Consider the following 16,674-nt stretch of genomic DNA (forward strand, 5'->3'; position numbering starts at 1 on the left):
TTCAAATCGACCTCCCACTTTCCGGCCGAGCCTGAACCCAGCTCTTCCTCGGCCTCTTCTCCTGCACCACAGGCTGGTTACACCAATAAAAGGAGCTGCAAAGGTGCTCAGGGTCATCACCCAAATTACGCTGCAGAAATCATTTCAGCCGCTTGATACCCATTACTTCAGGCTTCCATGTGCCCGTCTGCCTGGACAGAAACATTTTGTTAAAGCACCTCAACTTTTTGCTAGAGCATGGCAGAAGGGATGAGCACCATCTGTACGTTTAGTCAAACCAGTTTAACATTACAGAGTGAACCTAGAAAGCAGGTGGCTGCAAGTGCAGCTCCCTTCAGGACCAACTTGAGGTAAACAACCATAGAATCAGTACAGCTTCATTTGGCATTCAAGATATCAGAACTACCACTTATTATCATTCAAGTTCTCTCCAAACCAATCTGTTTTGTTTAGAACATGAAAAGCCTTTTCTTTCTCCTTACATCAAGCACTTATGTGCAGGTCAAAGCCCCAGGAATTGCTTTTCATTTTGACAGCAACAGCAGCGCTGTCCAGTTCCCTTGTCAGGAACTGCTGCCTCAACAGCTGCAATTTCACTAATTCAAGCAAAAGTATCAGCAATAACCGACTCCAGCTTAAGTAATCTTGTAGTCGTCAAGTCTGACCTACCAGTGCTGAGAACTAGGTGCAGACACAACCAAGAGGGTTATTTAACTGCAGGAGCTCACAGGGGACCACAGCCAAGGAAGAGCAACAACTCCCAGCAGGTTAATAAGGAGAATAATCTACCTATGGTATTATCCCCCAGAAATAGTGGTTTTGTTTCAAAAGTTTTCTAGAAGACACAAGTGAAAATTTCCATCCAACAGGTGTGCAAGCTCGGCTGCTGATGAGAAAGCGGTGGCTGCCCTGGAGCGCTCTGGAGGCTTCAGTGCAACTCCTGGCCACCACCAGCCCCTGCAGAGGGGCAGCGTGGGCTCTTCTGCTCAGAAAGCAGGATCTTCAGCCTTGAGCACACTCCGTTTGTTACCAATGCGCTAACCCCAAAGCGAAAGCAAACGCCGTGCCCGGCTGCTGGGTACACGCTCGCTACTCCTCTTTTACCATCAGCGGAATCTTCTCGGTTACCGCTGTCAGCATCAGGCACTGAGAACAAAGGCACGAGATTACAGGGATCTCAGCAAGTACATTCGTTCCAAGAACAAGAAATGCGCCTACTTTCCTGATGAGCTGGGAAAACAAAAAAGCCCTTCAGCACAGAAAATTTATTTGTAATCAATTATGAGCATCCAAACAGGTAATACCCAGTTTAATCTCTCCTAAGCTTCCTCTATGGAGACCTGGTGGACAGCATCGTTCTTCTGTTTGAAACAAAGCAGGAATGCACAGATCTGAAACACCAATACACACACACACAAAAAAAACCCTTAGGATATTAAGTGAGCCATTTAACTAAGTATTTAAAACCTCTGCAATTATTAGTTTATTAGTATCATCCAGGATTCAGATGTTCAATATTTCTCCTGAAGTTATACATAAATGCAAATTGAAATAAGAATCTGAAAGTCAAAATTGTATAACAAAACAATACTCCATCACAAAAGCGTGTAAAATTACAAGAATGCTTTTTTTTTTTCTTTTTTCTTAGACACTGGCACTTAAGAGAACCATAATTTTGTAACCACAAAATTGCCAAATTGTCCCCCAAACTGGTAAGCAGGTATATGTGAAAATTGTTAACAGTTGCCAGCACTTGAAGTTTTACTGAATATGCAAAAAACCCCTTAGCTTTGGTTTTGGAAGAGAACTATATTTGACCAAATTAGACATTGTTGGTATACCATAAACATTTCGCTTTTTAATGTAAAATTTAATAAAATGTACTTTTCCATACAGCTATATTTAACTTAAAAATGGGCAAACATCGAGAGTGCGGTATAAAACCTAACAGGAAAAATACATCTTATCTCATTTTCAATTTGAGACAATATACAACTTTGTTTAAAGGGCTAAAACTAGAATTTCAAGAATACAAATATGAATTTACATAGATTTAACAAATAATAATGGTACCATTTATAGAAATCTTAGAAAGAAAAATCATTTCTCATGGGCCATTTGCTACCAGGAGAGTTTCATGGTATAAAGCCCGTGGCCATCACCAGACCCGTCACCAAAAAATAGTATGGTAATTTCATGCTTTTTAACTTTACACATTTTAGGTACGCTCATCGCTTGCAAGTGTTCAGAGACTTACAAATACAACGTCCATTACACAGTAACGGAGTCACACCTGTAAATTTCTCTACACCGGATGGACATACGCTCTTCCTATGGGTCCTTCTAGGACAAAATTTAACGTTCCCTCCCTCCCCGCCCCCCCGAAGTTATTTCATTTCTGTAAAACTGAACTCTATACTTCTCAACTCTCCAAGACTGGTAAACTCATGCAACTCAATAGAATATTACATTTCACAAGATTCTGAACAAATATCAGTTTGCTGAGATTGAATTTTTTTGTTTTGTTTCCAGTTACGGAAGAATATTCTTTCACCATATGCCTATGTATTTCTTTTCTTACCCTATCATGATTATGCAGGGTATGCAGATCAAAGCTTTGTTTATCAGCTGGTTATATGAAAGATGAAAACTGTAATATTCCCGTGATCCCCAACGGGCATTCAATAAAGCAAAAGATGAGTTCCCCTCAAAAAAAAAAAACAAGAGAAAAGAAAAAGTATGATTTTTCAAGGGCACCTATTAAAAGGACAACAATACTAATAAAAAAATTGTATTTACTTAGAAGCATTCAGAATGTCAACAAAACAGCTGCAACTTTTTTTTTCCTTTTTGCAATTACAGAGTGGTATTCAGTTAACAGAACAACAATTATTTTTATGATGCATCGGAGACAACTGAAGATGAAAACGAAACTACATCCCCGTATGTAACTAATTTGTGCTGTGCACCAACAAGAACCTGCTTTAAAACTCCCATGCCAATTTACAACCCCCACACTGTACCAGGCAAGGTTAGTGGCCGTTGCGATACCACTAAGGACAGGGCTATCTAAAGACACATTCGGTAGTGTGTTAACTATACAAAAAAAGAGACACTGTACAGTTTAAAAACAAATCTTACACAGCCTTACATTTCAATTTTGTTTTCTTTAAAAGGAGTGAGTTGTGTACAGGGGGGTTAAATGCTTTATAGACAAGAAAGAAGTTGCTCTAAAAGAGACTTATTCATCATCATCATCATCTTCATCCTCCTCCTCTTCCTCTTCTTCATCATCTTCCTCCTCTTCATCTTCGTCCTCATCTTCCTCCTCCTCCTTCTTCTTCTTGCTCTTCTCAGCCTTGGCAACTACTTTTTTGCCTGCATCAACCTTCCCTTTGGCCCGGTATGCAGCAATATCCTTGGAGGAGAAAAGCAGGAAGAATCTCTCAAAGATTTAACCAGCCAAGAGCTCCGAGCAGCTGCCAAACAGGACTTGGGAAACCAGAGCCACCCAGGTGTCTGCCCTTTCTCCACACCCACCGGGGCAGGACCGGGAGCCGCTGCTTCAGTCACGAGGTTAACTGAGGCCAAAGGAAGGGGAACCCTCCGACACAGAAACGATACCGGTGCGCTGGAACACGCGCCTTACAGCCGTTGAGGAATCCCCACTGTTATGCTTTTGGGAACAGGCTGGAAAAGCTGCTGCCTGGGATGGCAAAGGCACAGCTGAGCCCACTATCCCACACGGGAAGGAAGTAGGGAGACCTCTTAAGGTCCTGTTCTAGTCCTACCTTCTACAATGCCTCAAGAAACGAACAGGAAAATCCCTCTTTGAGGCACAAAACTGTAATTAACTATCCGAAACACATTAGAATGACGTGGTCTAATATTTGCAATGTTATGGCTCAGCAAAGAGCAACTATACAGAATTCTACCTAACTGAAGTTTACAAAATAAAAGGTATAAGAACTTGATTAAAGGGTAGACAGTGCCACCTTCTGCATGCAATAAATTTATTCTAGTGGTTTATAATGTACAAAATTCAATTCCTATTATAGGGAAGTCAAAACTCTACCTGGAAGACCAAGCCAAAAAAAGGTTAGACTTTCTGACTTTGTGCCAAAATTGTAAAAACAATTACATCACAGAATTGATCTACAAGACTGAATATCCCAACTCTAGAGAAAACACCAACACCTTTACACAGATAGCCCAAATCTTCAAATCTTCCCCACCCAGTAAACATTACACCACTCATCTCACAGTGCCCTGAGACTCCCATAAAGATTAGCACGAGGTTTTTAGAAGATTCAATATCCACTGAGTCTAAGGCCAGCCTCAGGGAAAGTATATATTGAGATTACTGCACCCTAAAGCCCATTTGTAAGCTTAAGAAATAAAGACAATACTAATGAAGATTAAAATACGTGAAACTAAAGATTAATAATTCTACCATTAAAAAGTCTCTGATGAGTTGCCTTGTCTGCACGTACAAACAATTACCATGCTGAAGAGTTGAAGCTGCACACAAAGGAGAATATGGGACAGTTTCTAGACCTGTGGTTCCCCTCCAGCACACAATTAAACTCGAAGGGGCCACGTTGCTCACTACGATGCTACAATTTTGTAGTGGTTTCGTTTGCCTGCAGTAGAAATACCCAAAGGAAAGTCATGGCACACGAATGGAAATAGGTGGTATATGTCAGCCACAGGTGGTGGCTGACACACTGTCAAGCGCCACCAGGTGAGGCCAACATGCATCGCCTCCTCTCTTTCCTTGGACTGGGATGGGAACCTGCCTCTGGAAATAAAAACGCGTGCAAGGCTACTTTGTGTGCACAACACAGTTCTACAGCTCTGGTCGTGATGGTGGGATTTAGCTTTAATAATTCAAGAAACTGTACGACATTACCCTAATAATAAACTTTTAAAAGCACCTATGTGTATCAGTTATCCTAATGTTCAGGGATGCTCAGACACCCCTCCAAAACCAGGGAGAAACAATTTATTCTTTACTGGCGTTACTTAATACTACCAACTTAACTCAGATGCTGCTGCGACCTATTGTTTTAATAGCAATATGGACACCATGGTAGCTACCAAACCATCATCGATGGTCCTGAATTACAGATGAACACAAGTAGTTCAAAACAAAAGACTCCAATTTCGCATTACAGTAATAAACCATATACCCCCTTATGTCATAACTTCCAACAAACATAAGATTTGTCATTATCTTACTGTAATTTGCAACGTCAGGTATCAGAGTACATGAGAAGAGAAAAAACATCTATATTAAGGCTTGACATCCCCAAATAATTTCTATAAATGTCAATGTTACCTTTTCATACTTCTCCTTCAGCTTGGCAGCCTTCTTTTCATAAGGCTGTTTATCATCTGCAGCCGTGTTGTTCCACATCTCTCCCAGTTTCTTTGCGACATCGCCGATGGAAAGACCAGGATGTTCTCCTTTGATTTTTGGACGAAACTCAGAGCAAAACAAGAAAAAAGCCGAACTACAGAAGGAAAAGAAGATAAGGTTATTTCAATTTTAGGCCTAAGTATAAAAGAAAAGTTCTGTGACCTTTGTTACTGTTTCTTAAGAGCATTTTGGAAAAGCACCTAAAAGTGAGAAAACATTAATTACAATCAAAAAATATTAGAACTGAATAAATGAGTTTGAAAACTTAACACATCCATGTCTCTTAAGTAATGCCGCGCATCTTGTCCCAGTTTTGGTGGGACCCCCAGAAGGGCAAATTTTATCTACCATATGCAGAGAAAATCTTAACAAGAGACTGAGTGAATGATACCAGGGGAGCTAATGTTATGTCAGACCTGTTAAAGGTAGAAAAGATGTGATATTTGTTATGAAAATTAGGATTTTCAGCCTAAATATGAACATTCACTTGCACAGGAACTACCCCATTCCCTTCAGCATTAGCTCCATTTAAAACACACAGCCTATTACTACAAAGTACCCGTGTCTAGTACCAGATGAACCTGAAATCAGCAGTCTTTACAAAGTGGCTTAAGTTTTAATTCTCCAAGCTGGTTTTTTGTGCGAGATATCCCTCTAACCTGTTCAGCGCAAAAGCCTCTTAATTTTAAATGAACTGCCAATCAAAAATTCTGCTCAATCCAACAGGTGGGGAAAGCAGGGCCTGAAATATTTTATAGCCGTTTTACACTAGAATTACCCTCTTAACGGAAACTGGGGGGGTGAATCAGTCGCGACTGCATGTTGCAGGTTTTTGCATCCACTTCCAAAGGCTGACGTTATTTCAACTTAGATAAAGAGGGTCAGCCTGAAACCACAAACCTGTAATTCGTAACTAGAATTTCAACCTATATTTACGCCACTCATCAGAAAAATCACGTAGTCTTTTACTTCTGAAGCTCCTAAACCTGGATAAAATGATCATTTTCATAGATACACTCCAGTGTGATGGTCCCAAACAACATATGCTAACTACAAATTTACTTACGGAGGCCTCTTAGGTGCATTTGGATCCTTGAACTTCTTTTTTGTTTCCCCCTTAGGTGGTACATAGTTTTTCATTTCTTTTTCATAACGAAGCTTGTCAGCCTTTGCCATATCTTCAAACTTTCCCTTCTCCTTAGAAGACATAGTCTGGAAGGTAATTAGACTCATAAAATCATAGAACATCTCAAGCTGGAAGAGACTCATAAGGATCAAAACAGTATTTTAAGATTCAAAAGCATATCCAAGTCCATTCCAAAGTTTCACTTAGGGAAGGTAAAGGTAAGAACAACGGGTAATCACCACTAATGTTACAACTGCACTCCCTGTTTAACTAAAACCTGAACTTTCAATTAAGTAATTTACAGTTTCAAACAGTACTTCACACAAAGCAATCATTTAAGGTTTTGTGGTGGTTTTTTTTTAGTGGTTAGTCCTACCTTCCACCGTTCTGAGCATTTTTTTGAGAACTCTGAAAAGTTCACTGAAGCATCTGGATGTTTCTTCTTGTGCTCCTCCCGGCAGGTTTGCACAAAGAAGGCGTATGAAGACATTTTACCTCTCGGCTTCTTGGGATCTCCTTTGCCCATTTTTGATGATTTTCTGTAACAAAGCGAAAAAAGACACCTTTAAAGCTTTTACTTTTTACAAGCCAGCATGGGAAGTAAGTGATGACAAGGACCATGCCAAACAAGACCCATCGGAGCGCTATCCAAAATCATACAACGGAAATAAGTTTCTCTTCTGGAAAATTTACTGAAGATTTCTGCCATCACTGTTTGAGGTAATTTGGACACAAACAACCTGAAATCTAAAAGGCCTTTAAAATGTGCAGTTCTGGTCTGCTGCAAACAAAAATGCCCCTTCCAAGCAACCTGAAAGCAAGTACAAGTGCCTCAATGCAGTCAAGACTGCACTCTTTGATTACTGCTAGTGTTACCAATCCCATGCTTGGAAGAGATAAATTATATCGAAAGAAAAGGGAAAAAGTACATGAGTATCCTGCCTCCTCTGGCTTTATAGGTTAGTAATTTTTTTCTTCCTAAAGTTCATATTTTTATATTCCTCACCTGTAGGCCTTGGATACTCACAAAAGATGCATTAATTATTTTTGCACACCATGTATTATCACTGTCCTTTAAGCGTACTGCAAAAACCTACTCTCTCTTTGCATGTATACCTAGAAATACAGGAATGAAACACCACGCTCACTCAAACATGTTATAACCAAGCCAGGGACGCTAAAAGTATGACATTTACATATGACTAGCAGAGCTGTGCTCAGAGCGAGGACTATCTCAGTCTTTCAGGGACTGAGAAGGAATGAAAACTACCTTCCTGGAACTTTCACACCCAAGTCAGACATTCAGAGTATTTCTTCATAGCTCCCTGGAAAAAGCCACTTGCACCCTGACAAACTCCGCTCTTCAGCAAGAATTAAAAAGAGGAAAAAAAAAGTAAAAAAATGAAGAGAGCGCACGCACTGCCTGCCCGTATGGCCACAGAAGCAGCATTTCCTATCGGTTTGGCGGATAGACAGAAACAGATTTCTGCTCTGTGACTAAACACGTCCGGTTTGAAGTTTCTATCGAGTAAACAAGAGCGCTGCAGCAGCAGGAGCCGCTCCTGCCCGCCCTGCCATGGAGACGCTCCCAGCGCCGGCCGGCACCCGCGGCTCGCCCAGCCAGGGGACGGCGGCGAGGCCACGCCGGGCAGGGTGCTCCAGAGGCGGGGGTGACTACGAGCTGGCGTTTAAAAACCTCCTTCCCACCATTTTGGACCTTTCCCCTGTGAGGCGGGGGAAAGTATAACTTCACAAATCGCCCACCAGAGCTGCGAGACCGAGGGGGTGACGGTGGGAGGATGGGGGGAAAAAGAAGTCCCGTTGCGAGAGCAAAGCTGTCTAAGTTTTATTTTGTACACACGTGAAGGCTCGCAGCCAGCGGGCAGCAAGCACATGCCCAGGAGCCGAGCAACGCGGCTGCGGCCTGCCCAGGCCGCGACCCCCGGTTCCGGCCACCGCTCGCAGCCCGGGGACAAAGCGCCGTCCCCCCGCGGCGGGGCGCGCCGACCCCCGGCCTGCCCCGCTCCTCGCCGCCATGAGGCCTGGCCGGCGCGGCCTGCCCGCTCGCGCGGTGTGCGCCGCCGCAGCGGCGGTGTCGGCGGGAGCGGCCGCCATGGCGCAGGCTCCTGGCGGAGGAGGTCACCCGCCACTGAGGCTCCTTCCATTTTGTGCGCTGAGGAGAGCGAGCCGCACCCCCCACCCCCCGCCACCACACCCCCGCAGCCCGGCGGGCGGGGCGGCGAGCCCAGGCCCCGGGACCCCCGCCGAGGGGCCGCGGCGGGGCCAGGCGGCCACCCCCGGCCCACGGGGGCGCGGCGGCGGCAGCGGCGGGGAGGCGCGGAATGGCCGCTGCTGGCGTCGCCCGCGCCCGCCGCCGCGCACAGAACATGGCTCCTTCCTCCCTTCCCTTCCCTTTGTGTGAGCGCGCCCGCTACCCTGGCGCACACGCTCAGCCATTGCAGCCGGGGGAGGGCGGGCGGGAGACGGGGGGAGGTGGGTGGGTGCGGGGGGGTGGGGGGGACCGGCGCGCTTCCAGCGCCCGCCCGAGCCCCGGCAGAACGGGCAGAGCCCCGGCGGGGACCCCTGCTCGCTCCCGTGCCCGGCCGACTAACACGGCCCGTCGGCCGCGGGCCCCGCGCCCGGACGAGCGGCGGTGGTTGGAAAAAAAAAGTTCCCCCGAACTGCGCCCCCGCCCGCCCGAGCGCCTCTCTGCTCCGCCGCCGCTCGCCTTGTTTTCTCGCTCGCGGCTCCCGTCAGCCATGTTACAGCCGGGCGGCCGCGGGGCCAGCAGCTCCTCGGCCCGCGCCCCGCTGCCCCCGCGCTCCCCGCGACCCCGGCGGCAGCCAGCAGCACGGCGCGGGCCGCCCGGAGACCCCTCCGCCTCACCACGCCTGTGCCCGCCGGCTGCCCCGCCGCCGCAGGGATGGCTACGGCGAGGCACCGTAAGCGGCTTACAGCGGGGCACGGCGCGGCCCGCGCCTCCCGCCGCGGGCGACCCCCGGCCGCTCGCCCCTCGCCCAGGCGGGCTCCTTCGCTCGCCTCTCTCCCTCCCGCCACCCCGCTCCTGAAGTCGCCCGGCGCCCGCGCCCCCGACGCCCCCGCCCCACCCCGGCCGGGGGGCTCGCCGACCGGGAAGGGTCTCCCAGGCGCAGCCCTGCTCCCCTTTGTGTGCCGGCGCCCGAGCCGGCAGTGCCCCGCGCTCCGCGGCCAGGCAGCAGCGACGGCACGGCGGGCAGCGCCGGCTCGCTGCCCGGCTGCGAGCGAGCGAGCGGGCGAGCGCGCCCGGCCGGCCCAGCGGCTCCCGGTGCATACTCACCCGTGTCAGAACCAGCACACAGCCCTCACTCGGCCCCGAGCCCCAGAGACGGAGCCCCAGAGACGCTACCCCGGCCGCCCGCCCGGCCCCAGCGCTGCCTGAGTCCCTGTGTAGCCCGCTGCACCGCAATGGCTGTGAGAGCGGGATCGATACGCAGCCTCCTCACACTCTCAGCGCTGGTAACATTACTCTCAACACAGCCCCGTCCCCATTGGCTGCCGCCAAGCCAGCCGCCGCGTCGATTGGCCGAGGCCCTTCCATTGTCCTGACCAGAGAGCTCAGCCGATTGGGCGCGGCGCGGGACACGTCACTGAGGATTGAAAGGGCGCGCAAATATAAAAGTGAGTGGAGGGAGCCGGGCGGCGGCGGGATGTGGAGTTCCGAGGCGGCGGCTCGGCGCCGCGCCGCCGCCTGCCAGCAGCGCGGGCCACCACCGCTCAGCCCGTCGCTGCGACGGCCTCCGCCGCCCCCAGGGCCGCCCCCCGCCCGGCTTCCGCCACCGAAGGGGGAGCACCGCGAGGTCGCCGGCGCCGCGGGCGCTCCCGTGATGCCCCGGCAGCGCTGCTGCCCCCCAACCCCGTGCGGCCCCTCCCTGCTGGGCCGCACCGCCCCATTTCACAGATGCGGAAACCGAGGCGAGGGCTCGGGTCGGAACGGGGCTCGGAGGGGCGAGCCCGCTTTTCCCGGCTCCTCTTGCCCGGCTTCAGCCCTCGCACGGCGCTGTATGGCATACAGGCGCTGCCTTATGCTGCTGCGGCGGCGTGCGGGGTTCTGCCTGCGCGCACTGCGTTATGTGGCAGCTTGCGATGTTCTTTTTGTAGAAATGGGTAAATTATTTGTAAGAACGAGAATCAGAAGGTCTTGGCTCTCTTCATAATCTCCTGGGTGGGAAGGAGCAGGCTGGGATGGCAGGGCAGCCTCTCAGTTCTCAGCGCTTCTGAAATGATGCCCCATGTGCCAGCTTGGGCATCCCTGTGCAGGGGCAAAGTTGGGAATCTGGGCCACATCTCACCTGCCCTTCGTTACTTCTCTCTCTGCTTTTTTTATAGTCAGGTGCACTGTATGAATCATCCATAGAGGACTACCGAATAGAAGGAATACCCCTTTACACCTGCTTTGCTGTTTACACCTACTTTACTGGTGCAAACAACCCTGGGAGTAGTGCTGTTGTGACAAATCCAAGATTGCTGACCTCCCCTGCAAGGCGTTACCAGTGCGCTTACTGAGGTTACAGAACCTTGAATGAGGGGACCTATATACAGGTGTACGTATTAGAAACTGTTCTGACCTTATAACTGTTGTTACCAAAGTGAGTAGCAGGTAACATTAAGACATGGTCTGTATGATCCTTAGTGTTTTGTAGGCTGCCTAAATGTGAAAATAGGACAAATCCTTATGTGCGAAAGCACAAACCCTTCTGAAACTTCATGGATAGCAGAAGATTTTAAGAGGGCATGATGATCAAGTAGATTGTCAAAATCAACTATTTGCACATGAAAATTTGTGACTAACAATAAAATTAAAAGTATTATCATCTGACAAGATAAAATAACTGATAAAGTCTCTATGTTTTCTTTGGTGGGACCATGGCTAACAGCATTTAGTAGCAGGAATTAACTACAGTGAAAAGTGACTCCTAGGAAGTTGTGCTTAAGGTCCCAAGCAAAACCAACCTCTAAATCCAAGAATAATAACACCATGTACCTTTCCATTTAGCCCAACACTGCTTGCTTAGATCTTACTAAGAGAGAAACTTAGAGAATAACCGCCTATTAACTTTAGGCCCATGCAAATGGAAAGCTGTATGTATACCGAGAATTTTAAAAAAGCCCCAAACCCACATCTTAAAGTCATAATTGTACCAGTTTCCACTGCAGCCAGGCCTAAGTTCAATAAACTAGCTTCCTCTTTCTTTAGATACAAATGTGATCAAAAAGAAACCTACATAATTATACTAGTACTAACTCACCGCGGACACTTTTATGCTGGGATGGCTCAATTCTCTACTTGCTTGCCTCCATGTGAGGTGGATTGAATCATTTTAATTGTGTCAGTAGAAGAGCTGTGGTAAAACCCTGTGAAGATGCACCCAAGTGGTCACTTTGTGTGGTTTGTCTCTGGGAATTAAGCCACAAAAGAGGTTGCAAGAACTTGGCTTTGCCGAAGACTTACTGTTCGATGATCCTTGGAGAAACCTTTGTGCTCGTTCTTCCTTCTGTAAGCGGGGTGGTATTTCTAAAATCTTTATAAGACAACGTTGCCACCTAAGTAAGTCTGAAATGAGCAGATCCCCTAGCAGAGGCCATGGGTGGTGATCTGCTAGAAGGAGTTAGCGTAGTGGAGGGAGTGCAGTGACACTCTTTACACTAAGCCTCACTGCGGAGTGCTACCCATCAATGACTCGTCTCAGTCTCACATTGACATTTGGACGATGTGAAGAAAAAATCGCATTTTTTTCCCCTCACTGGCTTACCTCTTTCAATACGCTTTTGCGTACAGTACCAGTAAGTCCCATGGAAGTAATATATAGGTTCTATAAAGGACATAAAATGTTCCTGTTTAGGAAGGTGGCAGCACATGTTAAGATACATTGAGCTGAGAGTTGTTCAGCCTCACAAGATGTAAACCACCTCCCAGTAAGCATCTGAATACACAGCAGGGCAACTTTATAATTCAATAAGTTTTTATCAGGGCTGCTTCCGAGTGCTGTTCACACTTTCTACCCTTGTCCACTGGCGGTTCTCCCATCCAAGAAAACACCAATCTCTCCTCAAAGTCTTCCTGAGTTAACTGGGCCCCTGATGGCTGAGGAACAGGCCCCACAAATCATACACAGATTTTTGCTGACAGAATATTTGTATTAGTATTCATCTGATCCTCTCAGTTAATCCAGAGTCCGGTAATTTCTATTCTGGATCCAATGCCCAAACCAGTGGCTGCTGCTTCATTACCACTGTTGCCTTCTAACATTTCCCCTCCTTGAGCTGTTGCTTCTTTGAAGATATTGCCAATGAGAAGGCAAACAAATTCCAAACCTTCTTCACAATCATCAATTTTTTGGCAAGGCAGGGCTCTTTATGAAAGTCAAAGATCCTTCTAAGTAATGATCCTAATTCTGAAACTGCCTCATTTGTGAAGAAGTGCTGATGGACACATGAAGACAGTGGTTCTGCTACCTGAAATCATGTGAAAATACATTAACAGTAAGGAAGACCGATGTTTCTTTCTCGAGGAAAGTCTTTGTTTGGCTGGTTTGTGTCTTAAAGTTTAAATCTTTACACAGAATATGGAGCAGAGGAAAACTGTAAAAAGCATGAGCATTTATGTGGCCTAGTGTGCAGGAGCTGATAGCTTTGCACGTGCTGAAATTTTTAAAGTTTCTTCCTTGAAAACCAGACCTGAAAAGAAGGAAAAGGAAGTTATTTATTCCCAGCTGTTGTTAGAGCAAACAATTTAGTAAAAGGCAAGTGATGAGGAGATTGTGATTACATGACATATTCCTGTAAAGGTTTTCCTTCATCTCTGCTAGTTCTGTGCTAAGGCCTGTACAAGTTTCCACATTCCAGTGTGTTTCTTCTGCAGCCTTTGATGACAGAATTAAAAAGAATTTACTCATCAGTTGCAGACAGTAGCATTTTTTACAGAAGCAGTATATGTTTCTTCTCTTGTTCATGCTGTGCCACATCCCTTCTGATACTTTACAAACATGCCTTCTTCTGCAAACCTTATTGAAGTCCAAATCTGTTTTAAATTACACTCCACATGACAGGTGCAGTCACTGAGATAACTTGGATAACACAAGCCACCTTTGACTTCATGCACAGAGGCTTTGCCCGTAGACTGTTTGGGTCATAACAGCCCAATATGACTGCTCTGGAAAAAAAAAAAAAGAAAGAAAAAAAAAAGTATGTAGCTGCACAGGAAGTTTCAAAACCCCTATTTGGTAATTTTGGTGTTTTGCAAACTAGAGTATACTTTGGAAAAAGTCACACGGATCGGATGTCATATTGCAAAGCAAGAGTAAGGCTATGATTTCTATTAGACACATGTTTTCAAATACCTCAATTTTTACAATATGCCTTGTAGCTACTTACTTTAAAACTAGCAGAAATATTTGTAATGAGCCTTTTGGTTCAACAGCTTTTCCATGGAAGGGAAGCTGAACTTGGACGGAAACATCAGCTATATATTTTCAGCCTTTTTTAAAAGCATCCTTTTGTTTTCCATTTTCTTTAGAGATAACAGAGAGAGACCTCTCCAAAGACAGAACTGGTCTTCTAAATGATGTATTGCTCAGTAGGAACAGAAAAAGTTTGAACTGAATGATGAAAACAGAGTTTTATTTTATTTATTTAAAATTTTGCTCTCACTTCAAATCATCCCCCATGTAGCTTACAGCTGAAGACTTCTATCAAAGACAAACAAGGAGGGAGAATCCCAAGAAGTACAGACCACTTGGTTGGCAGTGAAACCTGATCAAGAGGGAGATGCAGAGTGGGGATCTCATTCTCCCCAGCCCCCAAAATAGCTTCGTGAAAAACCTTGGTGAGACCCCTCCAGCAGAATTTTCGAGGAAGCTGCAGCATATAAAGAGCCAGACCTTAGAAAGTCTCAGTCTTGAGTGCTGTGGTTGCTGACAGAGATGAGAAAAGGCACTTGCATCAAATACAGGAGATGTAGGAGAGACTGGATGCAGGGCAGCACATCTCCCCTGGGGAAAGAAGGTGGTTGTTCCATGCCAACACCTTCTCTTGCAAATTTTGCATTCTGTGAAGGACACTGCTTACTCCCCAGTGGTTTTGGCTGGAAAGCAGGTGATTTCATAGCTTGCTTTGACAAGAAAGAGGTTCGGTGTCATCACTGGACCTCTAGATTTTTTCACTCTGTTCTCCCTTCCAAGGAATGGGATAACTGTTTCTTCAGGTCAAAATTAAGAGAATATTACAGTGAAAATGGCACAAGAAAAAACAGCTTGTCAGTCAAATCCAAAGCTACAATTAGGCTACTTTTAACCAGACCTGAAAGCTTTTCTCAACAAAAATGTTACATTTTCAGCTCAAAACAAGAGCAAAACATCTACAGAGAGAGGGCACCTGGGCACATGGCACAGGTACTTACGATGGAGCTGCTGGTGATTTAGATTGTCAATGTTGCTTTCAAACAATTCCAGCCGTACAGCAAGTAGGTTGTTCACACTGCACCTGGAAAAAGCACTGGCTGTATTTGCCCTTTTCTTCAGGCTGCGGTACCAGCCTGTATGCAGCCCAGATGAACACAATTCTCAATTGCTTATTACATGCAAACTTAAAACAATTTTTTTTCTCCTGGTGCCTTATTCAAAATTTTCAGGAGATACTTCAAATACTTCCTTAAAATAATTTCTAGAAGATAAAGGCTCAATTCAAATCAATGAGACTTAGCATGGCTGGAAATAGTAACAATGCATGGAATGTGCTTTGCTTTACCTTTCCAGATGGATTTGCTCAGATTGATAGAAATAATTTGCGTATGTCGCTGGCTGTTATTAGTGAGCACTATCTAGGGAACAGGGTTTCAGAAGGCCTTGAGAAAAGAAGGTTTAGGGGAGACCTCATCGCCATTCCAGTATTTAAAGGCTGGATACAAAGAAGAGGAGAGAAGATGAAGACTCTCTTTTTACAAGGAGTCACATGGAAAAGATGAGGAGTGATGGGTACAAGTTACTCCTGGAGAGACTCCTATTGGACACAAGAGGGAAACTTTTCAGGATGAGAACAATCAGCCTTTGGATTAACTTCCCCAGGGAAGTGGTGGATTCCCCAGCATCGGACACTTTTAAGATTCAGCTGGACAGGGTGCTGGGTCATCTTGTCTAGACTGTGCTTTTGCCAAGGAAGGCTGGACCAGATGATCCCTGTGGTCCCTTTTCAGCCTGGTATTCTATGACTCTATGATTTGTCCTGTCAGCATGGATGAATGGCTGGCTAGTCTAGAAATGCGAATAAGTGGTAACTGAGGAGTTGCAGCCAGACAAGGTAACCTCGGCTGACTGAAGGATATGGTCTGGGAGAGGCAGGCAGGGAGCAGGGATGGCACTGGTGCCTCTGCAGGAATTTCCTCACCAGCCTTCAAGAGCGAAACTGCTGATTTTTGTTGACATCTGAGCCCTGCAGACAATTCCATCATTTCTAGAGCTGGTATGTTCTTAAATCAGGGTCAGTATTAACACAGTGCTTTCATCCATAGAATAGATAACATTAAAATTTGCACACTTTTTGAGGAATTAACAGATATACAGTAAACTATTCAAGAAAACATATTTTCATAGCAAAAGTGTATATCCACACTGTTCAGCTCATTAAGTGGGCAAAACTAATATAGATGCATCAGTATGGACTTTTCTTCTAACGGTCAGTATGCCATGAACATTTTTTCCACAGTGAAAATGTGTATACAAAGTAATCATTTCATGGTAACGATAATGGAAATTGTTTAGTATTATGACATGTGATTCCTTTACCATCTTATTCCTTATGTATAAGTACATAACTTCCTTAAGTCCTTCTTTGAAGCTCTCAATACAGAGTTTTAGACAGACGGGAACTGTGTTCAGCTTCAACATCAAAAATAAATTCAAGAAATGTTCCTCCAGGACTGCACAATTTCTGAAAAAACTGACTTGTTGAGATGTTTGCTTTGCTGAGAGCACAACATGCAGTGCAACATCCACTTATCTCTTCAACTTTCTGGCAACATTGCATCAAATATTCAATTTCTCTCCAAAATCTCCAGACCATTTATGTGACTGTACACTCAAGTCCACCACAAAGA

General features: G+C 45.9%; 1 protein-coding gene across 5 annotated transcripts in view; it reads right to left on the reverse strand.

Annotated features, from left to right (window-relative positions):
* Positions 1-1,459: 1,459 nt before the first annotated feature.
* HMGB1 (high mobility group box 1) overlaps positions 1,460-16,674 on the reverse strand; it is a 57,968-nt gene continuing 42,753 nt past the window's right edge. For 3 of the 5 annotated variants that reach the window (XM_065051251.1, XM_065051243.1, XM_065051260.1), the window contains 4 exons: positions 6,925-7,087; positions 6,489-6,634; positions 5,342-5,516; positions 1,460-3,418 (listed from right to left, as the gene is read on the reverse strand). In XM_065051251.1, the coding sequence (XP_064907323.1) occupies positions 3,242-3,418; positions 5,342-5,516; positions 6,489-6,634; positions 6,925-7,074 (648 nt within the window). In that variant the 5' untranslated portion in view covers positions 7,075-7,087 and the 3' untranslated portion in view covers positions 1,460-3,241. Of the gene's footprint in view, positions 3,419-5,341; positions 5,517-6,488; positions 6,635-6,924; positions 7,088-9,276; positions 9,341-9,864; positions 10,092-16,674 lie in introns of those variants that run through there. The other 2 variants (XM_065051234.1, XM_065051267.1) reach the window with 2 other exon arrangements.

Source organism: Columba livia, chromosome 1 (genome assembly GCF_036013475.1).
Source record: "Columba livia isolate bColLiv1 breed racing homer chromosome 1, bColLiv1.pat.W.v2, whole genome shotgun sequence".
Classification (NCBI taxonomy): domain Eukaryota; kingdom Metazoa; phylum Chordata; class Aves; order Columbiformes; family Columbidae; genus Columba; species Columba livia.